General features: G+C 47.6%; 1 protein-coding gene and 1 pseudogene across 2 annotated transcripts in view; one reads left to right on the forward strand and one right to left on the reverse strand.

The window, feature by feature from the left end:
* CD99 (CD99 molecule (Xg blood group)) overlaps positions 1–24,347 on the forward strand; it is a 53,479-nt gene that overhangs the window by 1,863 nt on the left and 27,269 nt on the right. For both annotated transcript variants that reach the window (XM_053579596.1, XM_053579595.1), the window contains exons 2-4: positions 21,686–21,718; positions 23,356–23,403; positions 24,299–24,343. In XM_053579596.1, coding sequence (XP_053435571.1) covers positions 21,686–21,718; positions 23,356–23,403; positions 24,299–24,343 — 126 coding nt within the window. The remainder of the gene's footprint in view (positions 1–21,685; positions 21,719–23,355; positions 23,404–24,298; positions 24,344–24,347) is intronic.
* LOC128577374 (small nuclear ribonucleoprotein G-like) lies at positions 1,889–7,819 on the reverse strand (annotated as a pseudogene).

A 24,347-nucleotide genomic window follows, 5' to 3' on the forward strand; every position in this document is an offset into this window, starting at 1 on the left:
AGTGCCCAGCTAATTTTGTTGTTTTTGCAGTTGTTATTGTTGTTCAGCAAGCCCAGGCCAGGCGCCAACCCATCAGCCTCCGTGTATGTGGCAGGAGCCCTAACCACTGAACTGAGCACTTCACATTTTTTTTTTTTTTCTGGAGACAGGGTCTCACTATGCCGCCCTCTGTAGAGTATGTGGCGTCACAGCTCACAGCAACCTCAAACTCTGGGGCTTAAGTGATTCTCTTGCCTCAGCTTCCCAAATAGCTGGGACTACAGGCACGTGCCACAACACTCAGCTGTTTTTTTGTTGCAGTTGTCATTGTTGTATAGCTTGCCCAAGCCAGGTTTGAACCTGTCAGCCTCCACATATGTGGCTGGCACCCTAACTACTGAGCTACTGGGAGCCAAGCCCCATGTCACAATTTTTAACCTCCACAGCAGAGTTAGTTAGCCTGCCTGGCACTGTGTGATTTTTGACACTGACCTTGTGTAAGGATTCCCAAGGTCGTTGATGCTTTCAGGAAGCTGGCACCTCGTGGGGGTACGCGATGGTGCCCAGAAGCCAGGACAGCAAGGCAAAGGAGAGGCCAGCTTGTCCCTGCAATAGAAGAAACAAGACAGAGCGCTGCCCTTGAGAAACCCTCCCCACTCGCTTTCCATGCAGTCTGAGCCGGCTGGGAATGGAGGCAGGGACAGCCTGTCCCAAGGACACAAGTGGGGCTTTATCAGGGAAGTCTCCTTTCAGGTTGGTGGAGCCCCAGACACACTCTCTTATAGACTGTGCATGTGTCTGGCTTGGTGTCTGTACTAGCAGCAAAAGCCCTGGCCTGATTTCAGAGTTCTGAGGCTCCCAGGTCCTGTGTTCCCTGCTATCTGCAGCAATCCCCGTGGGTGCAGGTGGGAGGTAGTGAGGGCTGGAGGGAGGGAGGGGCGGCATCTGGTCCGCAGAGCCCAAGGCTGTTGCTTGTCCCCCTGATAGGGCAGAGGAGGCCCCAGACTTGCAGGGAGTAATCTGGTTTCAAATGCCAGTGGGGTTAAGTGTGGAAAATCCCGTGTTGGTGTTTGTAAGTGGTGCAGGATTCAGGGCCCTTCTTCCTGTGAGGAGGAGACTCCCATCTCTGCCTGCACAGAGTAACCCAGATTCATGCCTCTCTGGGAAGTGGATTTAGAATGCTGACTCCACCGCTGTACACTTAAAACCTCAAACACCTTTTTCCTTCCTGATGCTCCAAAATTCTTTTTTTTTTTTATTTTTTTTAATTAAATCATAAAGGAAAACAAAAAGAACTGAAATATGTGTACATACAATACACTATTTCTTTTTTTCATAAGTTTTATAAATCATATTAGATTATTGAAACAAAAATTATAACTCTACCTGATACACAAGAAAATGTAAAAGAATCTCAATGGAAGTGAGCTTTCCAACATAACTCCAAGTGGCTAATAAATTCTATTGTCAATAAAAAAAAACAAAAAAAACAAACCTCAAACACCTCCATAAAGTGATGTCTGTTGAACAATACAAGGCCTTTCTGGGATTCCCTTACCCCGAGGGAGCAAGGGAGGGCTGGAACTTTTTCAGACTGTTGATAGTTTTCCTCTCATCCCAGCCCTCCCGGTAGCCCCCTCCTGCGGGTGTCTGTAGAAATCATTAGGAGAATGTTTGGGGGAAAGTGGGTTTTATTGTTCACTGTTTGCTTTCTTTTATCACCAGCACTTTTTGGCTTTGAGAAGAGTTAATGGCATTTCTTTTAACTTCCCATTTTCATTCTTTCTGTCTTTCTTTGTTAATGGGGCTTTATGCTTTGGGGATTTTTTTTTTTTTTTAAAGTACGTGATTGTTCGTTTGGAAAGCACTTTTCTTCCCCCAAACTATCTCTCTCTCTCTCTCTCTATATATATATATATCCCTGCTTGTTCCCTGTAATTTAGAAAAGAATGCAGCTAATGGAATGCATTGGCCTGTTTTACAATTAGGAATGGTGGCAAGATTAATGGGAAACTATCTGGGAATTTTTTTTTTTTTCTCTTACTGAGATATTTTCCACAAGGGACATGTCTTTCCTGCCACCCACATGAAGCTCAAAGTTCTGTTTTCTGCTGAGATTTTTCCAATCCCTCTTGCCCATTTTAGGGGGAAAAGACTCACATGTTTTGGGGATTTATGGATGTGCTCAAGAAATAAGGCTGTTGTTGAGAGCGCAGAGGAGGAAAAATATATATATATATATTTTTCTCAACTTTCCTAAGTTATTAGTTGGAGGGAACCCAAACAAACATGAACAAAGAAAGGCGAAGGTTCGTATATTAATGTGTATCTTTTCTATGTGCGTAGAAGATGCCTACAAAGTGACCTCCCAGGGCTGTGCTTTGCAATCCCAGCTTCCGTGGCAAAGAACAATCATTTTTTTGTAAAGAATAGACAAGGCAAAGGAAAACTCAACTTTTTTTTTGACTATTAGTAAAGTTTATTTAATAAAAGGTTGACTATGAGAACGCACATGACCCAATTTTGACGTCATAATGTAACAGGCTCATTGACAAAGGGACGTGGACTTCTCTGCTGATCCCCCATTATTTATATTCGTTCCAAGGCATCTAACGTGAGGATACTATTTCCTCTTATCAACACCATTCCGATATTGTGTTGTGCTCTAGTTGCCATCGCCACACATTCATCTATCACAAGATTCGTGAAGGGATCAAATCCCTGAAAGATTCCTTGGGCATGTCCTCGGCTGTTTCATTTCAATGATAACTTCTTGTCCATCATTTTTTTCAACTTGAGAGCATGAACTTGGCCCACAGTGGCTACATCACCTCATCAAAGATAATAAGAAGGCCGGGCACGTTGGCTCACACCTGTAATCCCGGCACTCTGAGAGGCTGAGGCGAGTGGATTGCTTGAGTTCACGAGTTCGAGACCAGCCTGAGCAAGATTGACATCATGTCTCTGCTGAAAATAGAAAAACTGAGGCAGGAGGATTGTGTGAACCCAAAACGTTGAGGTTGCTGTGAGGTTCTATCCAGGGCAACAGCTTGAGACGCTTGTCTCAAAAAAAAAAAAAAAAAGATGATTAGAAGATTAGGAACATATAATTCGTGGCTCCCAGCACACTCCTGCCAGGAAAACTTAACTTTTTCCACTGACTGGTGCATTTTTTTTCTGCCTGAGTCTCCAACAGCGGAAACTTGGGGGAAGGAAGAGGTAAATGCATACCAGATAAAGGCCAGTTAGTGGATCCTGCTAATGCAAAGTCTCAGGGTACCATCTCCAGGCTAAGGGCCAGAGCTGCCTTCAGTGCATAACCCTTGCTGGATGACAGAGGTGGCAGGGATAAGGTTGCTGGGTGGCGGAGGTGGTGGTGCTCCCGGCGTGTCTGCAGGCTATCCAGGACTCGATGGTGTTTGGGGTTTGTGCCTAAGCTTTGGTGGCAAGCCAGTAACGAACCAGATTTCTGTTCATACTTATGTAACTACTAGTATCTTCTCAAGGCTCCAGGGCCAGAAGGACTTCCTCTTTTGAATTTCCTGTTTGGGGTTTTGTGGCCGCCTCTCTGCCAGTTTGGGGAGATAGCACATGGGCCCTGAGTTCTGGCTTAGGGTGAGTCAGTGCTGCTGGTATTCTGGTCTCTTGAGTCGCACTGTGAAAATTTCACCTGCAGCAGAAACCAGAAATTTCCTTTTCCTCCCTCTTTTTCTCTCGCTCCCCATCTCTGAGTTAGATTCAAACCAGTGTTTGAATCTGTTAATTTAGTGTGTAGCTTGCAGCCTGGAAGCGAAGAAAAAGCAACCAAGGGGAACAGAAAGAGCCCCCTGTGTGCCCTCAGACCTGCTCAGTAAGTGTTTGTGCCCTGACCTTTTCTACTGTCCCCTCTGGACTGCAAATGTGTTTGTTCTGGTACCTGGACCTGTGCAGAAGCTTTTCAGCTTGATCATGTCCGATTTATTTATTTCTTATTTGTTTATATGTACAGCGTGCAGTACCATTCAGCCGTAAGAAAAGATGGAGACTTTATATCTTTTATGTTTACCTGGATGGAGTTGAAACACATTCTTCTTAGTAAAGTATCACAAGAGTGGGGGAAAAAAATTATCCGATGTGCTCAATACTAATGTGAAACTAATGTATAAACAACTACACACCCATGTGAAAACAAAACAAAACAAAACACAAGTAGTCTAGTGGAAGGGACGGGGGATGCGAGAGGGCGATTGGCGAGATCTCAACGGATGTGCACAAGGTCGGGGTGTTCATCATGCCCCCTGGGTGAAGGGCTCAGCTACAACTTGAATTTACTTTAGAAACACAAATGATATAACCTAAATATTTATACCCTCATATCACTCTGAAATAGTTAAAAAACAAACAAACAAACAAACAAAAAAACAGTGAGGGTGGCACCTGTGCCTCAAAGGAGTAGGGCGCCGGCCCCATATGCCGGAGGTGGCAGGTTCAAACCCAGCCCCGGCCAGAAACGGCAAAAAAAAAAAAAGTAGCACCCTGAAAAACAAAACAAAATGTGTTTGCTACTGTGCTATGTGTTTGGAATGACATTTACCACTTTAAAGTGATACATCCTCTGGGCTCGTCACAGAGAAAAGTTACTGGTCTAACAGGGCTGGCTGAAAATCATCATCGTAATAATCAGTTAACAGTCCTTCTTGAGGAGGGAGTGAATGGCTAGAGGAAAGCTGTTATGTCCCGGGGAGTGGAAGGCATGACTCACGTCCAGAAAATGCAGCCCTGTGTTATCTGTTCCTGACAATCGTTGTCTAATTACACCCTCTCAGAGGGGACTCGGAGGAGAAGACTCAGACATTTCCACAGGAACAGGGTGGACCTTTGTGACCCACCGGCGAAGAATAAACAGATTGGATTGTCTTTAGGGTAGATGGACTTGGAGGCGTGCAGGTTTTATAAATACTCTCAGAACCCAAATATTACCAGGCAGTTTCTCTTTCTGTTATTGTCAGCTGTCTTCCGTGGGGAGACTTAGGTGTGCCTGCAAACATAAATTAAGCCAAGGCTCTTTTTCACATATTCAGCACCAAATGCACACCATGCCCAATGAACAGACACAGAGTGGGGAGGATTGTTGGCGATTTAGTGCAGGGGAATTGGACTGGGAAGCCTTTGGGTCTGAGTACCCGGGGGGATGAGCAGCTGTCTCCTCAGGGACCTCAAAGGAGCAGAGATGACAGGAGCACCTGCATTCGGGCCTCGACTCAGAGCCCCGAGGCTGGCAGAGCCCAACAACCTCTGTCCCCTGGTGTCCCTTGGAGATGTTCATCATGGGATCGCTCTCAAACTGCAAGTGACAAGGAGCATTCTGAACACACATGGCTGGCTGGTGGGGCTCAGCCTCTGCTTCCTGTTTTTTCTTTTTCTTTTTTTTTTTTTTTAGCGACAGAGTCCCACTTTGTCTTCCTCAGTAGAGTGCCGTGGCGTCACAGCTCACAGCAACCTCCAGCTCTTGGGCTTAGGTGATTCTCTTGCCTCAGCCTCCCAGGTAGCCACAACGCCCAGCTATTTTTGTTGTTGTTACAGTTTTGGCCGGGGCCAGTTTTGAACCCACCACCCTCAGCATATGAGGCCGGTCCCCTACTCACTGAGCCACAGGCGCCGTCCTGCTTTCTTTTTTTTGAGACAGAGTCTCACTATGTCACGCTCAGTAGAGTGCTGTGGCATCAAGGCTCACAGCAACCTCACACTCTTGGGCGTAAGTGATTCTCTTGCCTCAGCCCCCTGAGTAGCTGGGACTGCCCACCACAGTACCCGGCTATTTTTGGTTGCAGTTGTCACTGTTGTTTGGCAGGCCCTGGCTGGGCTTGAACCCACCAGCTTCGGTGTATGTGGCTGGCGCCCTACTCACTGATCTATGGGCGCCAAGCCAGCCTCTGCTTCTTGGCGAGAGAAGATGCCGGAGAAACTGGGCTGGGGAATGACAGAGAGGAAGATTAGCCTCAGCTGGGGTGTGATTCGCAGGGATAGAGGTTGAGAAAGCTTCCCTGCCCACTTCCTGAAAGCCTGACTCTCCCCACCACTAAATCTCTCTCCAGGTAGGAAATCGCTGGTGGATCAGGTCTCTCTGGCTGTGTCCAGGGTCTCCTGAATGCTCCATGTCTGAAGCTTTTTGTGTTCCCTTTAGCCCACATCCCCGTCTTTACTTCTATCTTTTATAATATGAACATTTACTATTTTTTTTGCCAGAACTTTCAAACTGAAGCCCCCCCATATGACTCAGGCCAGCTCCTTCCTCTGCTGTCTGATCTGTTTGCAAGTCCTGTTGGTTAAATTCCCCAAATCATTTTCAACCCTGGCCTCTTTCTCCATTTCTGCCTTCCCCCCAAAAATTCTATATCCCCACCTCGGCAGCATTACCAGGCTGATTCAAGAGCCATGACCTGGCTTATTCCCGGACAACTTGGGCATTTGGGGGGTGGCCCAAGGACCTCAGATTTATCTCAGATTAATATATTTTCTTTTAACTCAGAAGAAAAAATATGTATGATTGCTGAGGACAGAAATTATAGTAAATCAATTACGCAGCTCCCTGGAGAAACACGCACCAAGGTGAGCCCTGCCCAACCCTCCTTCATTCCTGATTCCTGAGTGATGGTTCCAAACACACAACCTGCCCTAGGTTACACTTTCCAGGCTGAGGTCTGAGGGTTTTATCTCCAGTGTGGTGTTCCCAGGAGCCTGGAAATGAATAGCTCATCTGCCCAAGCTTACCTGAGTAGTCTGGTTAGATGTTAGGTCTTTATGTGTGGCCAGGTTGTCAAGAATCATTGAAGTTTGGTTTCACCAGGCTTTCTGATTTTTTTCCCCACCTGCGTTTGTTTTCCCAAGAATCTTTCATTGAACATTCACACCCATGGTTATTGGGGTTATGTTTATCAAAGGGTGTGCAGACTCTTTTTTTTTTTCATCTTCATTTAGCCCTTGAGATGTCTCTTTTATAGATGGAGACACTGAGGTTACTGTATCTGTCAAGCGTGTGGTGCTCATGTGGTCCGCTCCTAGTGACACGTTCTGTCACCGAATGTTGGGACTGCTGGGCTTGCAGGTTGGCAGCTGCAACTGTGGGTGGCACAGAGCCCGCCCGTTGTGGCCTTGTGGACCACGAGTGGGGTGTGGCAGGGAGGAGGACATTCTGTATCAGGTGCAGTCAGGGGAATATAGAAGAGGAGTCCCTTGAATCCTTGACTGGGATCCTGTCTCAGACCAGTCCCAGAGGCCTGTCCACTTCCTTGGAGTTTCCATGTTCCAGCTATTTGTTCATCCCTCTGTTCCAATAACCACTCACCCATCCATCCACTCATCCATCCATTAGTTCATCTAGCTACTCATCCACCCACCTGTCCACTCACCCACCAGTCCATCTACTCGTCCATTCATCCATCCATCCATTCACCCACTCACCCACCAGTCCATCCACCCATCCATGTATCCATCCATCCATCCACACATTCACCCATCCATTAGTTCATTCACTCATTCATCCATCCTCTCACCCACCAGTCCATCCATCCATCCATCCGCCCACCTACCCATCCATTAGTTCATTCACTAACTCATCCATCCATCCTCTCACCCACCAGTCCATCCATCCATTTATTCATCCATCCATCCATCCACCCACCCACCCATCCATTAATTCATTCACTAACTCATCCATCCATCCTCTTACCCACCAGTCCATCCATCCATCCATTTATTCATCCATCCATCCATCCACCCACCCACCCATCCATTAGTTCATTCACTAACTCATCCATCCATCCATCCATTTATTCATCCATCAATCCATCCGCCCGCCCACCCATCCATTAATTCATTCACTAACTCATCCATCCATCCTCTCACCACCAGTCCATCTATTCATCCATTTATCCATCCATCCACCCACCCACCCATCCATTAATTCATTCACTAACTCATCCATCCATCCTCTCACCCACTAGGCCATCCACCCATCCATTTATCCATCTACCCACCCATCCACCCATTAGTTCATCCACCCATCCATTCATGCACCCATCTATCCACTTACTAGTTCATCCACCCACCCATCGAGTCATTCACCCATGCATCCATCCATTTATCCATCCATCAATCCACTCATCGATTCATTAGGTCATCCACCCACCCATCCATTCATCCACTCACCCATGCATCCATCCATCCACCCATACATCCACCTACCCACCCATCCACCTATCCACACACCCACCCTTCAATCCTACCATCCAGCCATTAGTTTATCCACCCATCTACTCACCCACCCATCCATCCACCCAACCAGTCATCCACCCATCCACCCACTCATCCACACAGCCCCCTGTCCATTCATTAGTTTATCCATCCATCCATTAGTTTATTCACCCACTCTTCCACTGGTCTATCCACCCACCAAACCATCCATCCACTCATCCATCCATCCATCCATCCTTTCATCCATCTACTTACCCACCTACCCATCCTTCCATCCATCTATCCAGTCACTCACTCATCCATCCATCCATTCATTCATTTATTCATCCATCCATCCATTAAAGCTCATCCACCCACTTTTCCACTCACTCACCAACCCATCCATCCAATCACTCATCCACCCACCCACCCATCAACCCAGCCATCCAACAGTTCATTCACTAACTCATCCATCCACCCACTCACCCACTAGTCCATCAACCCATCAATTTATCCATCTATCAATCCTCCCATCCATCCACTTAATAGTTCATCTATCCATCTATGAATCCATCCATCAGGTCATCCACCCAAACACCCACTCATCCATGCATCCACCTGTCCAGTCATTAGTTTACCCATCCATCCATTAGTTTATCCACCCACTCTTCCACCAATCCATCCACCCACCAATCCATCCATCTACTCACCCACCTATCCATCCATCCACCCGTCTATCCATTCACTCACTTATCCATTCCTTCTTCCATCCATCCATTAATTCTTCCACTCACTCACTCACCCACCAGTCCATCCACCCACCAACCCATCCATCCATTCACTCATCCACCCATCCACCCACCAACCCATCCATCCATTCCACCATCCACCCATCCATTCATCTATCCATTCCATTGGCTGTCTCCTACACTCCTTCAGCCCGCATATGTTGACTTTGAAAGGTATCTGTCTTCTCAGTGCTGACAGTTGGGGGCACAGGGAAGACATCCCTGGTCCTTGTCGTCTGTTCTCTGCTGAAGAAGTGATGGCCAGTGCATCACTGTGACATACAGGCACCATTGTGGATGGAAGTCCTGGATGCCCAGTGGGCAGGGAGCAGGGACCACACTCCCCCAGAGGGTCAGAGAGGGCACCACATAGAAGGGGTCCAGGTGTGAGCAGAGGAAGCCAGATCTAGAAGAAAGAGAAAGAAGAGCATGTCTCAGGATGGCAGGGTGCAGTAAGAATGACCCAGGAGCTGCCATTCCTTTGTGGCTGTTGCTGCACCCGCAGAGACCAGGCAATGGACAACCCCCATCGGATGAATGTGGATTTCACCTCCTCTGAAGGGTTTCACTCTGATGGTTGCACAGTGATACCTCACTGCAGATGACCCCTCCATGGTCAGCAGCATGGAGAATGGTGGATAGGCGGGCTGAGGCTATTGGCACAGCCTGGACAGGTCAACAAGGATGCTATGCAGAGTGAGACAAGGCAGGCTAAGGAGAATTAAGGGAGTAAAAACCTGCAGCAGGGTCCTGCAGAGTTGGCCACGCATTTGCATGGTGTGGGTGTGCTTTTCAATAGAGATGCCCGCATCTCACCTCCCAGAGTTTCTGGTTTAATTGGCCTGGGTATTGGAACTCATGAAAACCCTGAAGGTGAGTCTTGATGGACTGCCCAGAATTAAGAATTGGGGTTTGAGGCTGTCCTCCTCAGACTGTGATGTGTGCTTACAAATCACATTTTGTAATGTTTGTGAAGAAGTGCTTCAAGCTGGTCTGGGAGGGATGATGATGGAGGACTTCCTTGAGGAAGGAACCCTCTTCCAGGGCCTTGAAGGATAAATAGGAGTTTTCCAGGTTTGGAAAGCAGGGATAGGCATTCAAGGCTGTGTAGATGATCCAAGCAGAGGGCCGAGGAAGACCTAACCTGTGTGACCCCAGGGCACCCCTGTGTCAATCGCAGGGTGTGACAATTATGTTTATCCGAGATGCTGGGAAGAGGTGGTGATTTTGAGTTTTCTGAGGGAGGAGGCAACATCTGTTGGACACCACAAAAAATACTGTTATTCAGTTATTTAAACCTATGTACGCTTTATTGTCATGGTTCATGGAGACTATATTTCAGAACTTGCTTAAAGTTTCGTTGTGGTCCCCAAATCAAGACTCTTATCAGCATTCTTGGTCATGCACAGAACACCAAGAAAACTGAGCTGCCCAATAGCACGTGGTCTCAGCTGCCTTGTTACCAATAGCTTGGCACCTGTCACCCAAGGAATGCCAAAATCTGTTCCTGGAAGCTGGGGGCTTGTCTACAAAGTGGCATCAGAAGAGCAGAGCAAGTGGAGAGATGAACAGAAGAGGAATTGATTGCTTTTCTGGCCAAGGAGGAAAAATGCACGCGTATTCATCTCAAAGCCCGCATTTCCTGTACATAAGCAGAAACACAGAAATCGTAAGGTGAGGGCCCGCGGTTCTGGGCTGTTTTTGTTTAACTGCAGTTAACGATTCCAATCTGACCATTTTGGTGGTGAGAGGTTTAGGGACAGTCTGGCCAGAGTCCGCAAGAAGGAGGGAAGGCCAGTCCTGGGATGAAGGGTCGGCTTTATTCCAGAGGAGTAGAATGGAGTCTGACCAAAAGTCAGCCCAGCTCACACAGTTTCAAGGGACTTTTATTGGTGTCGTTGGAATGTGGGAGGGGGTCATGAGAGGTGAGGGAAGTCGTTATTCCTGCAAAGTGAATGATGCTGTGTCTGAGACGGATTCTAGAATCACTGCCTTCCACAAAAGGTGTTAATCTTGCACGAAGAAGGCCATGTCGTAGTACCAGCCAGGAGCAGCGGTAGCAGGTTCTGATGCTTCCCAGGAACACCAGCCCTAACACATTTCAGGAGAGTGGGGAGGAGATTGCTGTGACCATGCCATTTGGTTACTGACCTACTTTCTATCTGTAGCTGTCGTCCTATGAAGGCTATCCCCTTGTCAAGGATTTATAGGAGTGTGGGAAGAGGGTTGCTGGAATCATGCAATTTGGTTTCTATCCTGCTTCTTTCTCTGCCGTCTCCCAGATAGCTGTACTTTTGTCTGAGTCCTGAGGAGTTTCTCCTCCCACAGGTGGAAGATTGCAAGTCCTGGGCTCACCCAAGCTCCTTCTGAGCCTCTTCTGCTCCATCTTCTGCTGTGCAAAGAACAAACGATATTTGCCCCTCTCATCTACTGACCTGAGGCTGGGGTGCAGTTCCCCAAAAGAGTGGGGGAAGTTTTAAAAAGATAGAAAACACAGCTGGGCAATATGACTCACACCTGTAATCCCATCACCCTGGGAGGCCAAGGCAGGTGGACGCCTTAGCTCAGGAATTTGAGACCAGCCTGAGCCAGAGGAAGACCCCATCTCTACTAAAAGTAGAAAAACGAGCTGGGCCTTATGGCGGGCGCCTGTAGTCTCAGCTACTTGGGAAGCTGAGGCAGGAGGATCGCTTGAACCCAAGAATTCGAGGTTGCTGTGAGCTGTCATGTTGCCACGGCACTCTATCCAGAGAGCCGGAGTGAGAGTTTGTCTCAAAAAAAGAAAAAAACAAAGACAGTATTTTTTGCTCCTCTTTTTTCTCCTTCCTCTTCCTCTTCTTCTTTTAAAAGCCATTCCCTCTGTTACACATTCCCCACTCTCAATTTTACACTTTCTTGTCCGCTGGGGGGAGGGACAACTTACGCTGTGTCTTCCACTGACACCAGAGTCTTTCTCTATTGTGGGTTTTTAGTTTTTGCATTTGGGGGCTTTTTCTTCCTAATTTCTGCTGTTTCGAAGGGCCTCGCGCATAGTGGGGAAGTCTGTGGTGCATATTACACAGAATATATTCACATTCGGATGAACTTTGGGCATGAGTTTAAGGCACTGCCAGCTTCAGTGAGTCAAAAATACATGTTCTAATAAGATATTTTTAAACAGAAACCCACATCATCCAAGCCTAGGTAGTGATTGGTTGATCAAAATGTGACCACAAGATCTAGAAACAACCCTGTATTTCCCTAGGCACCATGTGTTCAGTATTCACTAATTCCGTGTTCACTCTTCCCTAATTTGGTATTTGCTAATTCAGTATTCACTAATTCACTGTGAGCTAATTTGGTGTTGTTGGAGAGTTTATAGAACGTAACTGTTTTGAATAAACCAAACCATCATTAACAAAGAGATCTGTAAAGGGTGGGGGTGTTTGGGGGGAGCGGGGAGGACGATGAGGGGGTGTCTTCAGCATTATTTTGTGGCGATGCAGAGGGGTTCCCCCTGCACTGCAATTATGGGACAAAGAGGGTCTGGCCGCCGGCCACTGTGAAACGGTGCAATATGGTGATAGGTCCACCCAACTTTATTTGCAGAAGGCCGGGATTCTGGAGAACAGCCTCTCCAAGACAGCTCTGTTCTTCCATTTTCATCATGACCATTTTATACATTTGAGTTCAAACTGAGGAGGATGTTAAATTAACCCTTATCTTAATAATCAGCAGAACCCAGGACTCATAAACAATTAACAACATTCTACTTTCAAAGCTAATCTCCTAAATCGGTCTACCTAAATAGCTCAAGATAGGCATCTTCAGGGTGGGAGCTGAGTTTACCAAACAGTAAGAATGGGAGACTGGGGGTGAAGGTCAGCCAGGACATAAACAGCCAGGCCGGACCAGCGGTAAATGCAAGAGCTTTCACTGCTCATGTTTGGGACCCTTGGAGGTGTTATTTCCAGCTAGCCCAAATCTACAGGGCACTCACCAGTTTGGGAGAACTCAGCAGTTTGGGAGAAGCTTGAAATGTGCCAGGATGTGGTGTCTGCACATTAATCAACCTTGCCAGCTCCTGCAGCAAAGGAAGGGAACATAAAACAGGAAATCCTGTTAGCATGAAAATTATTCAAGGCAAGGTTTTGAGTCATCTGCATGCTAACCTCACCCTGGAGCTTATTAATAGTGTCAGCTCTCGGGCCCCACCTCAGACCACAGAGTCAGTCTTAGGGGAAAAGACCCACAAATCTGGGTTTGTGTAATCCCCCTGGGGGTGTGCAGATCCTGGCAAGCCCAGCCCACACAGTCATCCCATCCTCTGGGCTCTGCCAAAACTCGGCATCCCTCCAGGGGAGGTTCCCAGAGTCACCATACAAGGTTTCCAGAGTCACCATACAAGAAAAAAAAGAAAATTTCCCCCTCATCACCAAAGGCATTGTAAAATTATGCAAAGGAGCCACCAGGTACATCCTCCCAGCTAGGATGAAACTCAGATGTCACCTTGTCCCTTTAGAAACTCAGATGTCCCCTTCATGTCACATGAAGATTGGTTTAACAGGCTGTGTGTGAGTTTAAAGCTGAGGTGACAGTTGGATTTAACTGTCATCACCAAGGCCATTCACGACCGTGGTAGGTTAGCCAAGAATGTCCCCACAGCCTGGTGGCCACCACCCTTTAAGATTTACAAGCTAGATTTTATTAGAAAAAGGACAGGAGACCCTCTGTAGCTGACCCCTCCCTGCTCTGACCACCTGCTTGAGTTGACCGAATGTTTGTAGACCAGATATGCACCACATGTATGTGTCAGTAAGGCAGACCTAGTAACTTACAGTGGCCACCTCTGTACATTGACCAGCCTGTTACACTCCCTTGGGTGGCCAATTTACAGGGTTTTTACTGTACTACGTATGAAGTAATGTATTTTTAGCGACAGAAAAATAAGGGCAACCCAAATATTTAAATAAAATAAAACAATAACATCTGGCCCACATCCAGTCCCATGGTTGTGGGCTGTTTTTATCCTCTCTGTTGGGTACCCCACCCAGACCCCCTACAAACGAAGAAAAGTTTCAGGGGAAGTTCATGCACCTGGCTCCCCTCACCTGCAAAAATCCCTTCCTTCGGCAGTGCCTGAAGCTCAGTGGGTAGGACGCCAGCCGCATACACCCACACTGGGGGGTTCAGATCTGGCCTGGGCCAGCTAAAACAACAATGACAACTGCAACAACAACAACAAAATAGCCAGGCATTATGGTGGGCGCCTGTAGTCCTAGCTACTTGGGAGACTGAGGCAAGAGAATCCCTTAAGCCCAAGAGTTGGAGGTTGCTATGAGCTGTGACGCCACAGCACTCTACCAAGGCCAACATAGTGAGACTCTGTCTCAAAAAAAAAAAAAAAAATCCCTTCCTTGCAACCAAGGACACAGTCAGCTTTGAGAACATGAGAACATCCTGGACCTTTTCTGCAATGTCTCGAAACTTTGCGTTTTTCGTGGGATTTGAAGAAGGGCTCGGAAAACCCTTCATTCACCACCTGGCTCTGGAGGGGGTGGGGAGGAAGGAGGACAGACAGGCTGGGTGTGTGGAGGTGGTGGAGGATGAGCAGATGAAGAGGTGACTGTGTATGACCAGACCTGCGTCTGCAGCTGAGTGTCCCGCTTGGCCGTTTACCAGCACGGACCTTGGGGCCCCTGTTTCTCCCACTCATAAGGGGCCATGAAGATGAATTTTATTATCTAGAAGCCTCCAACCACATAGAAAGCACTCAGTAAATGACATCCCTGGGCTATTGTTATTGCTGTGTAATTATATGCTGTTTTTCTTATTGCAAAATTCTGAAAATCTGAGCCGTTTTCCCTGCCCAGTTTTGATTTCTCTGGGAGACACCCACATACTGTCACGCCGCAGGTTAAGACAACCCCGATTCTGGCTCTTGGCTATGTGTGTGTGTGACACTTCACTGCCTTTGTGATGTGTGCATCGAGATTTTTTTTTTAATGTTTTTCTTTATTTTTTATTTTCTTTCTTTATTTTATTTTTTTATTTAAAAAAAAAAATTTTTTTTGAGACAGAGTCTCACTATGCCGCCCTGGCTAGAGTGCTGTGGCATCACAGCTCAGAGCAACCTCAAACTCCTGGGCCCAAGAGATTCTCTTGCCTCAGCCTCCCAAGCAGCTGGGACTACAGGCTCCCGCCGCCACAACGCCTGGCTATTTTTTTTTGTTGTAGTTGTCGTTGTTTAGCAGGCCCAGGCCTAAGGTTTGCATTTCTGGGGAGCTCACACTCCCCCAGCTTTGCAAGCTCCCTGGCTGGTGTGAAAAAAAAATGCTGTTTAAGTCAGAAGAAAGCCTCCCTTCCCAGTGACTCATGCCCTAGGTCCGTTGTCCTTGTGTAAATGACTCACCATCCTGTGCCCCAAACATCTGGAGCTTGAGTGAGCCGGTTGGAAACTGCAGAGGCAGTGGGGCGTTTGCCAGGGGTGTGGTGGCTGTGCAAGTTTGCAAAAAGTTAGATGCCTCAGTGCTCAACACGGGCACTCGGGTCCCCCACCAGGCTCATCCTTCCTGTGGGTGGCAGTGTAGGGTTCTGTGGTGTTTTCTTGACAATTTTCAGCCCCTACCCTGGCAATCCCAGGATTCAGGGGGCGGGCGGTGGCTGGTGTCTGCTGGGAGCTCCCTGCCTACAACTGTCACATCAGAGAGCAGGATGAATTGGAAATAGTTCTCACCTGGGCATAGATTATGGGCTTGAGCTGGAGATGGAGCAGATTCGTTTAGAGAGCCATGGTCATTGGTTGGGTTTGGTTGTTGGGGGTGGGGGAGACTTTTGGCCCCTACTGTGATGCATTTTGACTCTGATGCACACACAGTGAGGTTGTCATCAGAGGTGTGTGTGGTCCAGACCCCCCACCGCAGGGATTCAGTGACTGATTGCAAGGGGATTTAGGGCATCCACCTCTGCGTGAAACTGAGACCCGGCCACCTCCCCTTCCTCCCTGTGTGGTACAGGTGCTGCTCCAGGAGCAACCCTAGTGCGTAATGAGTCACCTGGATTTTGTCGTCACCTGACGAGCAAGTGGCGAGACTTGGGTGTTGTATCCAGGAATGGGAGTTTTGGAGACAGAGAGGGCCTTGGGAGAGGGGACCTGAGGTCGAGGGCCCCAGGGCAGATGTCTGCAGCTGAAGCTGAGTGTGGCAATGTGTCTGTCATGTGGTTTCCTCTCCCTGAGGTGACCCTGGAGTGAGGCCAGCCCAGAGGAAAGAAGAGCTTTCCCTGCAGGCCCAGGGGGGATTCTCCAGGGGTTAGGGCTGGGAGCAGATGGGGGATGATCACATAGCGGCGGGAGCTTCTGTGCCCTCCCCTGAGTCCTTGTGAGAGTTAGAGGATGGGTGAGCTGTGGCCTTCTCAAAGTCTGTGTGGCCTCAGGAGGGCAGGTGGGGACAGAAAGGAGGTACCTTCTCAGGGAGACTTGGTTCTAGGTCGGGGGACATCAGGTGCAAAAGAAGGTGGTGGTGCTGGAGGGGGTGGAGAGGGAGGACGATGGACAGGCTGGGCTGGTGGAGGTGGTGGGCCCTGGACACAGTGTTACTGGTCAGCCGCACAGGCACACATATACATGTTGGTTCAATCCACGTGCACACACAGGCACACTGCAAGTGTACGTTCATGCAATGCAGACACGTATGTTCACACATGAACATATGCACAGGGGAAACAGACACTCACTCTCCTCATACATACGCACACGTGAACGGGGAGGTGTTCTCTTGAAAGCCTGCATGCCGTGTTTGACGGCTCCCCAGTGGCGGAGGCGTCTGAGTCCCTCCAGGATGTTCCCATGTTCTGTGCCATCTGCAGCTGAGATGCCCTTCCCCGGGGAAGCCCCTGTCCTCGTCGTGAGCTGCATGCCGTGAGTCAGGCTGAGAGCTGGGCGTCTGGGAAGGACCCTGGTCTCGGAAACCTTTGGAAAAAATGCTTCTCATGCCCCTTTGCTGTTTTTCAGAGTATGTCCTGAAGCTAGCGAGAGAGGAGTCACTTTAGAGGAACCGTTCTGTTTTGCTCTGTGTTGTTTTGTTTCTGGGGTGATGGTGTGTCTACGTTGGGGTGAGATGACAGGGATTAGCAGAGTGAAGTGTGAAAACACTGTTTTACTTTCATAGGTGTGGGCTGCTTGGTTTCCGCTGGGGTTTTCATTTCGCATTCTGAAGGGCCCCTATGCTTGTTCCTAAGCCCTTTTTTTTTCTTCTTCCTAAAGAGTACAGTATGGGGTTTGGGAATTTTTCTTTCCATAGGGGAACGTGCTCTGAGTTGCCAGAAATATCCTGAAGGCTCTCTAAAGTGATCTCTATGTTTTATCACTCCTATGAATGTGTAGGTGATTCTATACTGGTTTCATAATCGTAGTGAGTACATTGGACACTTCCCCCCCCATTCTTGAAATACTTGACTTAAAAGAATATGTTTCAGTTCCATCCAGGTAAACATAAAAGATGTAAAGGCTCCATCCTTTTTAATGGCTGCGTAGTATTCCCTGGTATAGCTATACCACAGTTTGTTAATCCATCCATGGGTAAAATACTGTAGTCCAGAAAGAAGACGGGAGGACAACGGAGTGGGGGAGGGTGTTTGGTGGGACTTCACCTAATGTGCATAATGCAAGGGTACATTTCTTTTTTTTTTTTTTTTTTTTGGTTTTGGCCGGGGCTAGGTTTGAACCCGCCACCTCCGGCATATGGGACCGGCGCCCTGCTCACTGAGCCACAGGCGCCACCCGCAAGGGTACATTTCAAAAGTATTAAGACTAGAGCATAAATGTCTTACCACAACAAAAAAAGTAAGCGATGCAAAGGTTATGTTAATCAGATTAATGTAAGCATTCCATACTGTATGCCAAATCAGCACATTGTGCCCCATAAATGACAGTCATGATTTAATAAAAAAAAAAAAGAAAAGAAAATGTCATTTCTACGGCTAATGAAGGGGAAGCGTTGAGAAGACTCAGAGCTCTGCCATTTCCAGTGAAGAGTCCTGAGAGGGGGGCGGTGCCTGTGGCTCAGTGAGTGGGGCGCAGGCCCCATATACCGAGGGTGGCGGGTTCAAACCCAGCCCCAGCCAAACTGCAAGAAAAACAAACAAAAACTTTTTTAAAAAAGGACTGAGAGGGTTGGAACAGGGGCGGGCTTATCAAAGGATAAAAAGTACCTATACAAAGGAGACTTGTACTACCCATGTTCATGGCCACACTGTTCAGAGTAGCCGAGATGTGGGATCAACCTAACTGTCCATGCATGGGTAACAGGAGAAAAACATGATCTTCGGCGGTGCCTGGGGCTCAAAGGAATCGGGCACCAGCCCCATATGCCGGACGTAGTGGGTACAAACCCAGCCCCGGCCAAAAACTGCAAAAAAACAAAAAACAAACAAACAAAAAAAAAACATGATCTTACTAGCAGAAAAGAAGCCATAGTCTGTAAAATAATTTAAAAAGGTATTTTCTGGGCTGGGCGTAGCGTCTCCAGCCTGTAATCCCAGCACTCTAGGAGGCCCAAGTGGGTGAATTGCTTGAGGTCAGAAGTTGGAGACCAGCCTGAGCAGGAACAAGACCCATCTCTACTAAAAAATAGAAAAACAGGTGGCACCTGTGGCTCAGTGGGTAGGAGGCCAGCCCCATATACTGAGGGTGGCAGGTTCAAACCCGACGTCAGCCGAACTGCAACAAAAAAATAGCCGGGCGTTGTGGTGGGCGCCTGTCATCCCAGCTACTCAGGAGGCTGAGGCAAGAGAATCGCCTGAGCCCAGGAGTCGGAGGTTGCTGTGAGCTGTGTGAGGCCACGGCACTCTACTGAGTGACAAAGTCAGACACTGTCTCTACAAAAAAAAAAAAAAAAAAAAAAATTAGAAAAACTAGCCTGTGTGTGGCAGGCACCTGTAGTCCCAGCTCCTTGGGAGGCTGAGGCAAGAGAATCACTTGAGCCCAAGAGTCCGAGGTTGCTGTGAGTTAAGACAGTCTAGGCTGGGGTAACAAGCAAGACTCTTACAAAATAAAAAAAGAAAATGGAAGGAAGGAAAGAAAGGAAGAAAAAGATTATTCTGAGAAGGAATGAAGGAGGGAAGAAAGGAAGGAAAGAAGGAAAGAGAAAGAAAGAGAGAAAGGAAGGAAGGAAAGAGAGAGAGAAAGGAGGAAAGAAGGAAAGAGAGAAAGAGAGAGAAAGGAAGGAAGGAAAGGAAGGAAGGAAAGAGAGAAAAAGAAATAAAGGAAAGAAAGAAAAAGAAAGGAAGGAAGGAAAAGAAAGGAAGGAAAGGAAGAAGAAAGAAAGCGAGAGAGGAGGGGAGGAAAGCGGAAGGGAGGGGAGGGGAGGGGAGAGGAGATGGTTCTGAGCCCAATTTGAGAGCCCTGACCTGGAAGCACATCTAGGTATCTTTGAGCAGCTGGAGTCCCAGTGGTGTGGTGACAGTTTGGTTTTGTCCCTTTTAGAGAGACAGGGATGACAGGGAGGTCATCAATCAGTGTGTACAAGGCTCACATTGCTTTGGGTCCAGAACGAGGGACATGCCATAGCGGGGGGGCTTGCAGGTTCTCGGTGGGTTTAGAGATTCTTTTTAGCTGACAACCGTCTGAAACAGTGAGGCTCGGTCTCACACAGTGGTTCTCAACCTTCCTAATGCCGCGGCCCTTTAATACAGTTCCTGGGGGTCGCAACCCACAGACTGAGAACCGCTGCAGACCAGGAGTCAGAGAAAAGGAATGCTGAGTTCAGATAAGGGTCTGCGAATCAGATAATCAGAGAGAAGCCAGAGGACCCTGCCCAGACCCATGTGGTTTGCTGTGTATATTGGGGACCTGCAGGTGTGTCTTGCAGAGCCTTAGGCCTGTTAGTGAGTCACAGAGGACGTCTCTAGTCAGCGCTGCAGGAGAGCTGGAGAGTTTAGTTTTGTTCCCAGTATATGCATTCAACGAAAAACTCTGCGGCCGCCACCTGCTCCAAGGTAGACGAACGGAGCAATCATGTACTTGAAGAGGCAGAAAGACCGAGGAATCGTATGCTTGAGTGAAATAAGGCAGGAGACTGAAAGAGAAAGACCAGCTGACCTCACTTCTATGTGGAATCTGCAAAAGCCGCAGCGGTAGACGCAGAGAGCAGAGTGTGGTTACCACGTGTGCGGAGATGAGCAGGTGTCGGTCCGAGGATGTGAAAAGGTGCTCAGACAAGAGATGCCTTGTGCCCCTGGTCAACTGCACTTCACAGCAACGCCTCAGACGCTGGAACACAGCTCGGAAGAGAGTGGATCTTAAGAGCTTGCACTGGGTTGCCCGGGCGGGTCCACAGGACAGTTTTTGATACTATCGACGTACTTATTCTTAACATGCATGCATGCAGAGACGCCCACCTGTGAGCAGGCACACAGGCACACACACCCCTGCACCCCCACGTATGCACACACAAAAATAGACCTGTCTGTACACGAAGCATCTCTGCCCACGTGCATCCGAAGACCCACAAATCCACATTCATACACACAGGCACACACGTTTCCCAGCACACGCACCTACACGCATATCTGCACAGGTGTCCCTGTGTACAGACGCAGTTTGCAGGCACCCACACAGAAGCGGAGCCCTGTCCGTGAGACACCCCCTAGAATTGGACACATTCCCAGGTCCACGGGGCTACGGTGGGGGATTTGTGGGCCCTTAACGACACACCCAGCACTTCCTGAGACCCGTAGGACAGTGTTTGGTTCCTAGGAACGGAGATGCCTAATCTGAGTGATTATCTTGGTGACTCTGCCTAACCCTCCTGCAGCTGAGCAAACAGTCCAAGCCGAGTTTTCCCAAATTCCCTTCGTTTTGCTTTCTTTTTATCTATTACAGACAGCCACCTTGAAGTAGCAGTGAGATTGTTTTAATTTCAAAATGCAGAGACAGGATACTAGATCAACAATCAATAGCAACTCTTTACTCATTCCCTGGGATCCCATGAGATTGATTGATTGATTTTGGAGACAGAGCCTCAAGCTGTTGCCGTGGGTAGAGTGCGTGGTGTCACAGCTCACAGCAACCTCCAACTCCTGGGCTTAAGCGATTCTCTTGCCTCAGCCTCCCAAGTAGCTGGGACTACAGGCACCTGCCACAACGCCCGGCTATTTTTTGGTTGTAGTTCTCATTGTTGTTTGGCAGGCCCGGGCTGGATTCAAAACCTTCAACTCTGGTGTATGTGGCTGGCGCCTTAGCCGCTTGAGCTACAGGTGCCAAGCCAAGATATATATTTTTTTTTCTTTTAAACTATGAATTTTTCTGGGTGGTCTAGGGTTTCTATGAGAGGTGTATTTTGGTTTGTAATTATGGAAAAGTTGCTAAGTGCCCCACCCCTGCAGACATATATATATCAGAAATTCTTATTCTTCCAACTTTCAAAGCATCTGCATTTTAAGAATAGTGTGCACACAAAATCATTGTGTTTTCCCACTGTTTTAATTTCTACTAAATTATTTAAATCGTAGGCTTAATTCTTACTGTCAGGCGTGAACATGGACTTTTTTTTTAGAATAAAAAGGTAAATCGCAGCTCAGCATTACAAATTTTAAAATCTTCTCTTTTAAGAACCACATACATTACAGAGTCAGAAAAATATCCTGCCATTTTTCCATCTTAATAAATTTCAAATTTACCTTCATCTTTCCTGATTTCTAATCTGATTTTTTTTCTCTCTCTCTCTTAGGTGATGATTTGAACCTTGCTGACGCTCTTGGTGGTAAGCAATAACATCATTTAAAAAAAAAATACCGTAAGAATTTTATCTAAATGTAATAAATACAGACATACCTCAGATGTTTGGGTTTGGTTCCAGAGCTTTGCCATTAGGTGACTACTGCAGAAAAGTGGGTCACATCAATGGAGGGGTTTCCTAGTACGTAGAAAAGTCATGTTTTATTAAGTATGCAGTAGCATTGCATCTAAAAACGTCTCATACGTGCGTTCATCAAAAGTTTCCTTACTGCTAAAAAGTGCTCACACAGAGACACGGAGTGAGTTCACGCTGTTGGAAGGAAGAGGCCTGCAGATTTGCTGGATACCAGATTGCCCCAAACCTTCCATTTATTAAAACAACAACAACAACAAATACAGTAAAGTGAAGTGCAACCGTGGCTGGTATGCCTGTGTATTTAGGAGGAGTTAATGATGATAACCATGCTGATTTAAAGCAAGGAAAGCAAAGATGCCTTCCTTAGGGTAAATAAACCCTCCCCCATTGAATAATTCACACTCCTGCAAGGTACTTGAGGAAGCTGCCAAGAGGGTGAATATGCCCAGGGTCCTGGGAGTGAGGGCTGGGTGTCCCCACACCTTCCCTCTCTCTCTGAATCAGCAATGCCCGTGCCTTCCCTGTGTGGCATTCCACCTATCTCTCTCCCTTCATCCAAAGCCCTAATGAAATTCTTTCTTATTTTGGTTTAGAGCTTGCCTTCCCTTGGGGCTATGTAATAAAATACCATTAATGGGGAACTTAAACAACAGAGGTTTATTCTCCCCCAGCTCTGGAGCCCAGGAGTCCGAGGTGCAGGTGTCTCAGGGTTGCTCCCCCAACAGGCCCCAGGAGAGGCTCCTTTCAGCCTCTTCCAGCTCCTGGGGGCTCCAGGCATCCCTGGGCTTGTGGCCACATCACTCCAGTCTCTGCCTCCGTCTCCACGTGGCTTCTCCTTTGTGTCTGTGTCTCCTCTGCTGTCTCTTAGGAGGACACCTGTCCTTGGCCTTAGGGCCCTCCCTAATCCAGGATGGTCTCATGTTGAGACCCTTAACTACTACATCTTGAAAGATTTTATTTCTAATAACATAGCATACTGAGGTTCCAGGTAGATGTGGGTTTTGGAGGGACCCTCTTCAACCCAGGACACCTTCCTTAATGTTTTTTTTTTGGCTTGCTAAAGGGGATAATCTTTTTTCTAACCATCTGCCCCTTCTTGGCCAGAGGGAACAGGTGATTCCTATAGTGGGAGGTGTTTTTGGTCTTACAGCCCAGCCTGGTTGCCTTTCATCCACAGAGGGGGCTGCTTGGAGCTCGGAATGTGTTTTCCGTAAGAGACATGAAGTGCATTTCAAATGCCTTGTTCGTCTATATTAATGGATTTCGGGTTCTGCAGGTCAGGTGTTTCTGCCAAATGTCCCATTCTGGTTCCCTGCTGTACCTTTAACTTGTAGACCTCTTCAGCGTCAAGAGATGGGGAAGGGGTTCTTGGCTTCATTGAACACTGTGGCCCTTGCAGGCTCAAGAGCTATCCTGCAAACCTCAGCCACTGTCTGCTCTGGTGACATCCCCATCAGCAAAAAACCATCAGTGTTTTTTTTTCCCCCAGCTATAAGCCTTACTTATGGAATGTCTTTCTTCTTTAGGTGATGAAAACAAGAAATCCACTCCGACCCCCAAAAGGCCCAGCCCCGGTAAGATGCAAACGTTCCTTCTGTGCAAAGTGAAAGAAAAAAATCTTTCGTGCCCCGAAGGCAGCTTGAGGGTTAGGGAACTGGGAAGCAAAGATGAGTCACTGGAGACTTGTGCATATTGTCTGATTAATATCTGAATTGTGTCAGAATGTCGATGGTCTCATGAAGCGATTCTTGTAATAGAAAAGTTGCCCATGTTCCTGGGTCATTTTGACAATGTCTCTGAGTAACTTGGACTCGAAATATCTGGGTTCATGTCTCTTCCACGCTCACCTCCTGGGAGAGAAGACAGTCGGGGCTCAGCTCCCCAACCTGTGAGCAAACTCCCGTCTTAGCCTGCTGACATGCAAGCCGTGTGCGGCCGTGTTTTCAAACACAAGTGAGCAACATGAGAAAAGAAATAACAGAGTTGTCCAAGGATGAAATCTGCTGGTGGGTAGATACTCAGATAAAAAGCCATGACCCGGGTGACAGCTTCCAATTCTTATCTAGGCACTGCCTGAGTTTTTAAAAGGAATAATTAACAGATTGGGTTCAATTATTGGGTTTCCACTCGAGGGTTTTAGCTCCGTTATCTCTCCCTGCTTCTTAGGGTCAATTCTGGAGAAGTTATGGGGGACTTCTTGGTAGGAGATGATAGTGGAATTCAACAGGAGAGGTATCTCTCTCTCTCTCTCTCTATCTATCTATTTATCTATCTTTGACTCTTTCCCCCGTAGAGAACAGTGATAGGAGAACGGTTGTATATTCAGTTTTTCTAATGAGGTCCTGGTCAGGCTGATATTCGGAAAATAATTTAGCAGCATGGGAATGTGGTATTTCCTCCGTGTGTTTGCAGGGTCCTTCCTGGTCCCACTCAGAGCTTTGGTAGTAACCATGTCTTTCCCTCCTATAGGGGACGATTTAAACTTAGAAGACGCTCTTGGTGATGGAGGAAGCCGTGA

Source organism: Nycticebus coucang, chromosome X (genome assembly GCF_027406575.1).
Source record: "Nycticebus coucang isolate mNycCou1 chromosome X, mNycCou1.pri, whole genome shotgun sequence".
NCBI lineage: Eukaryota > Metazoa > Chordata > Mammalia > Primates > Lorisidae > Nycticebus > Nycticebus coucang.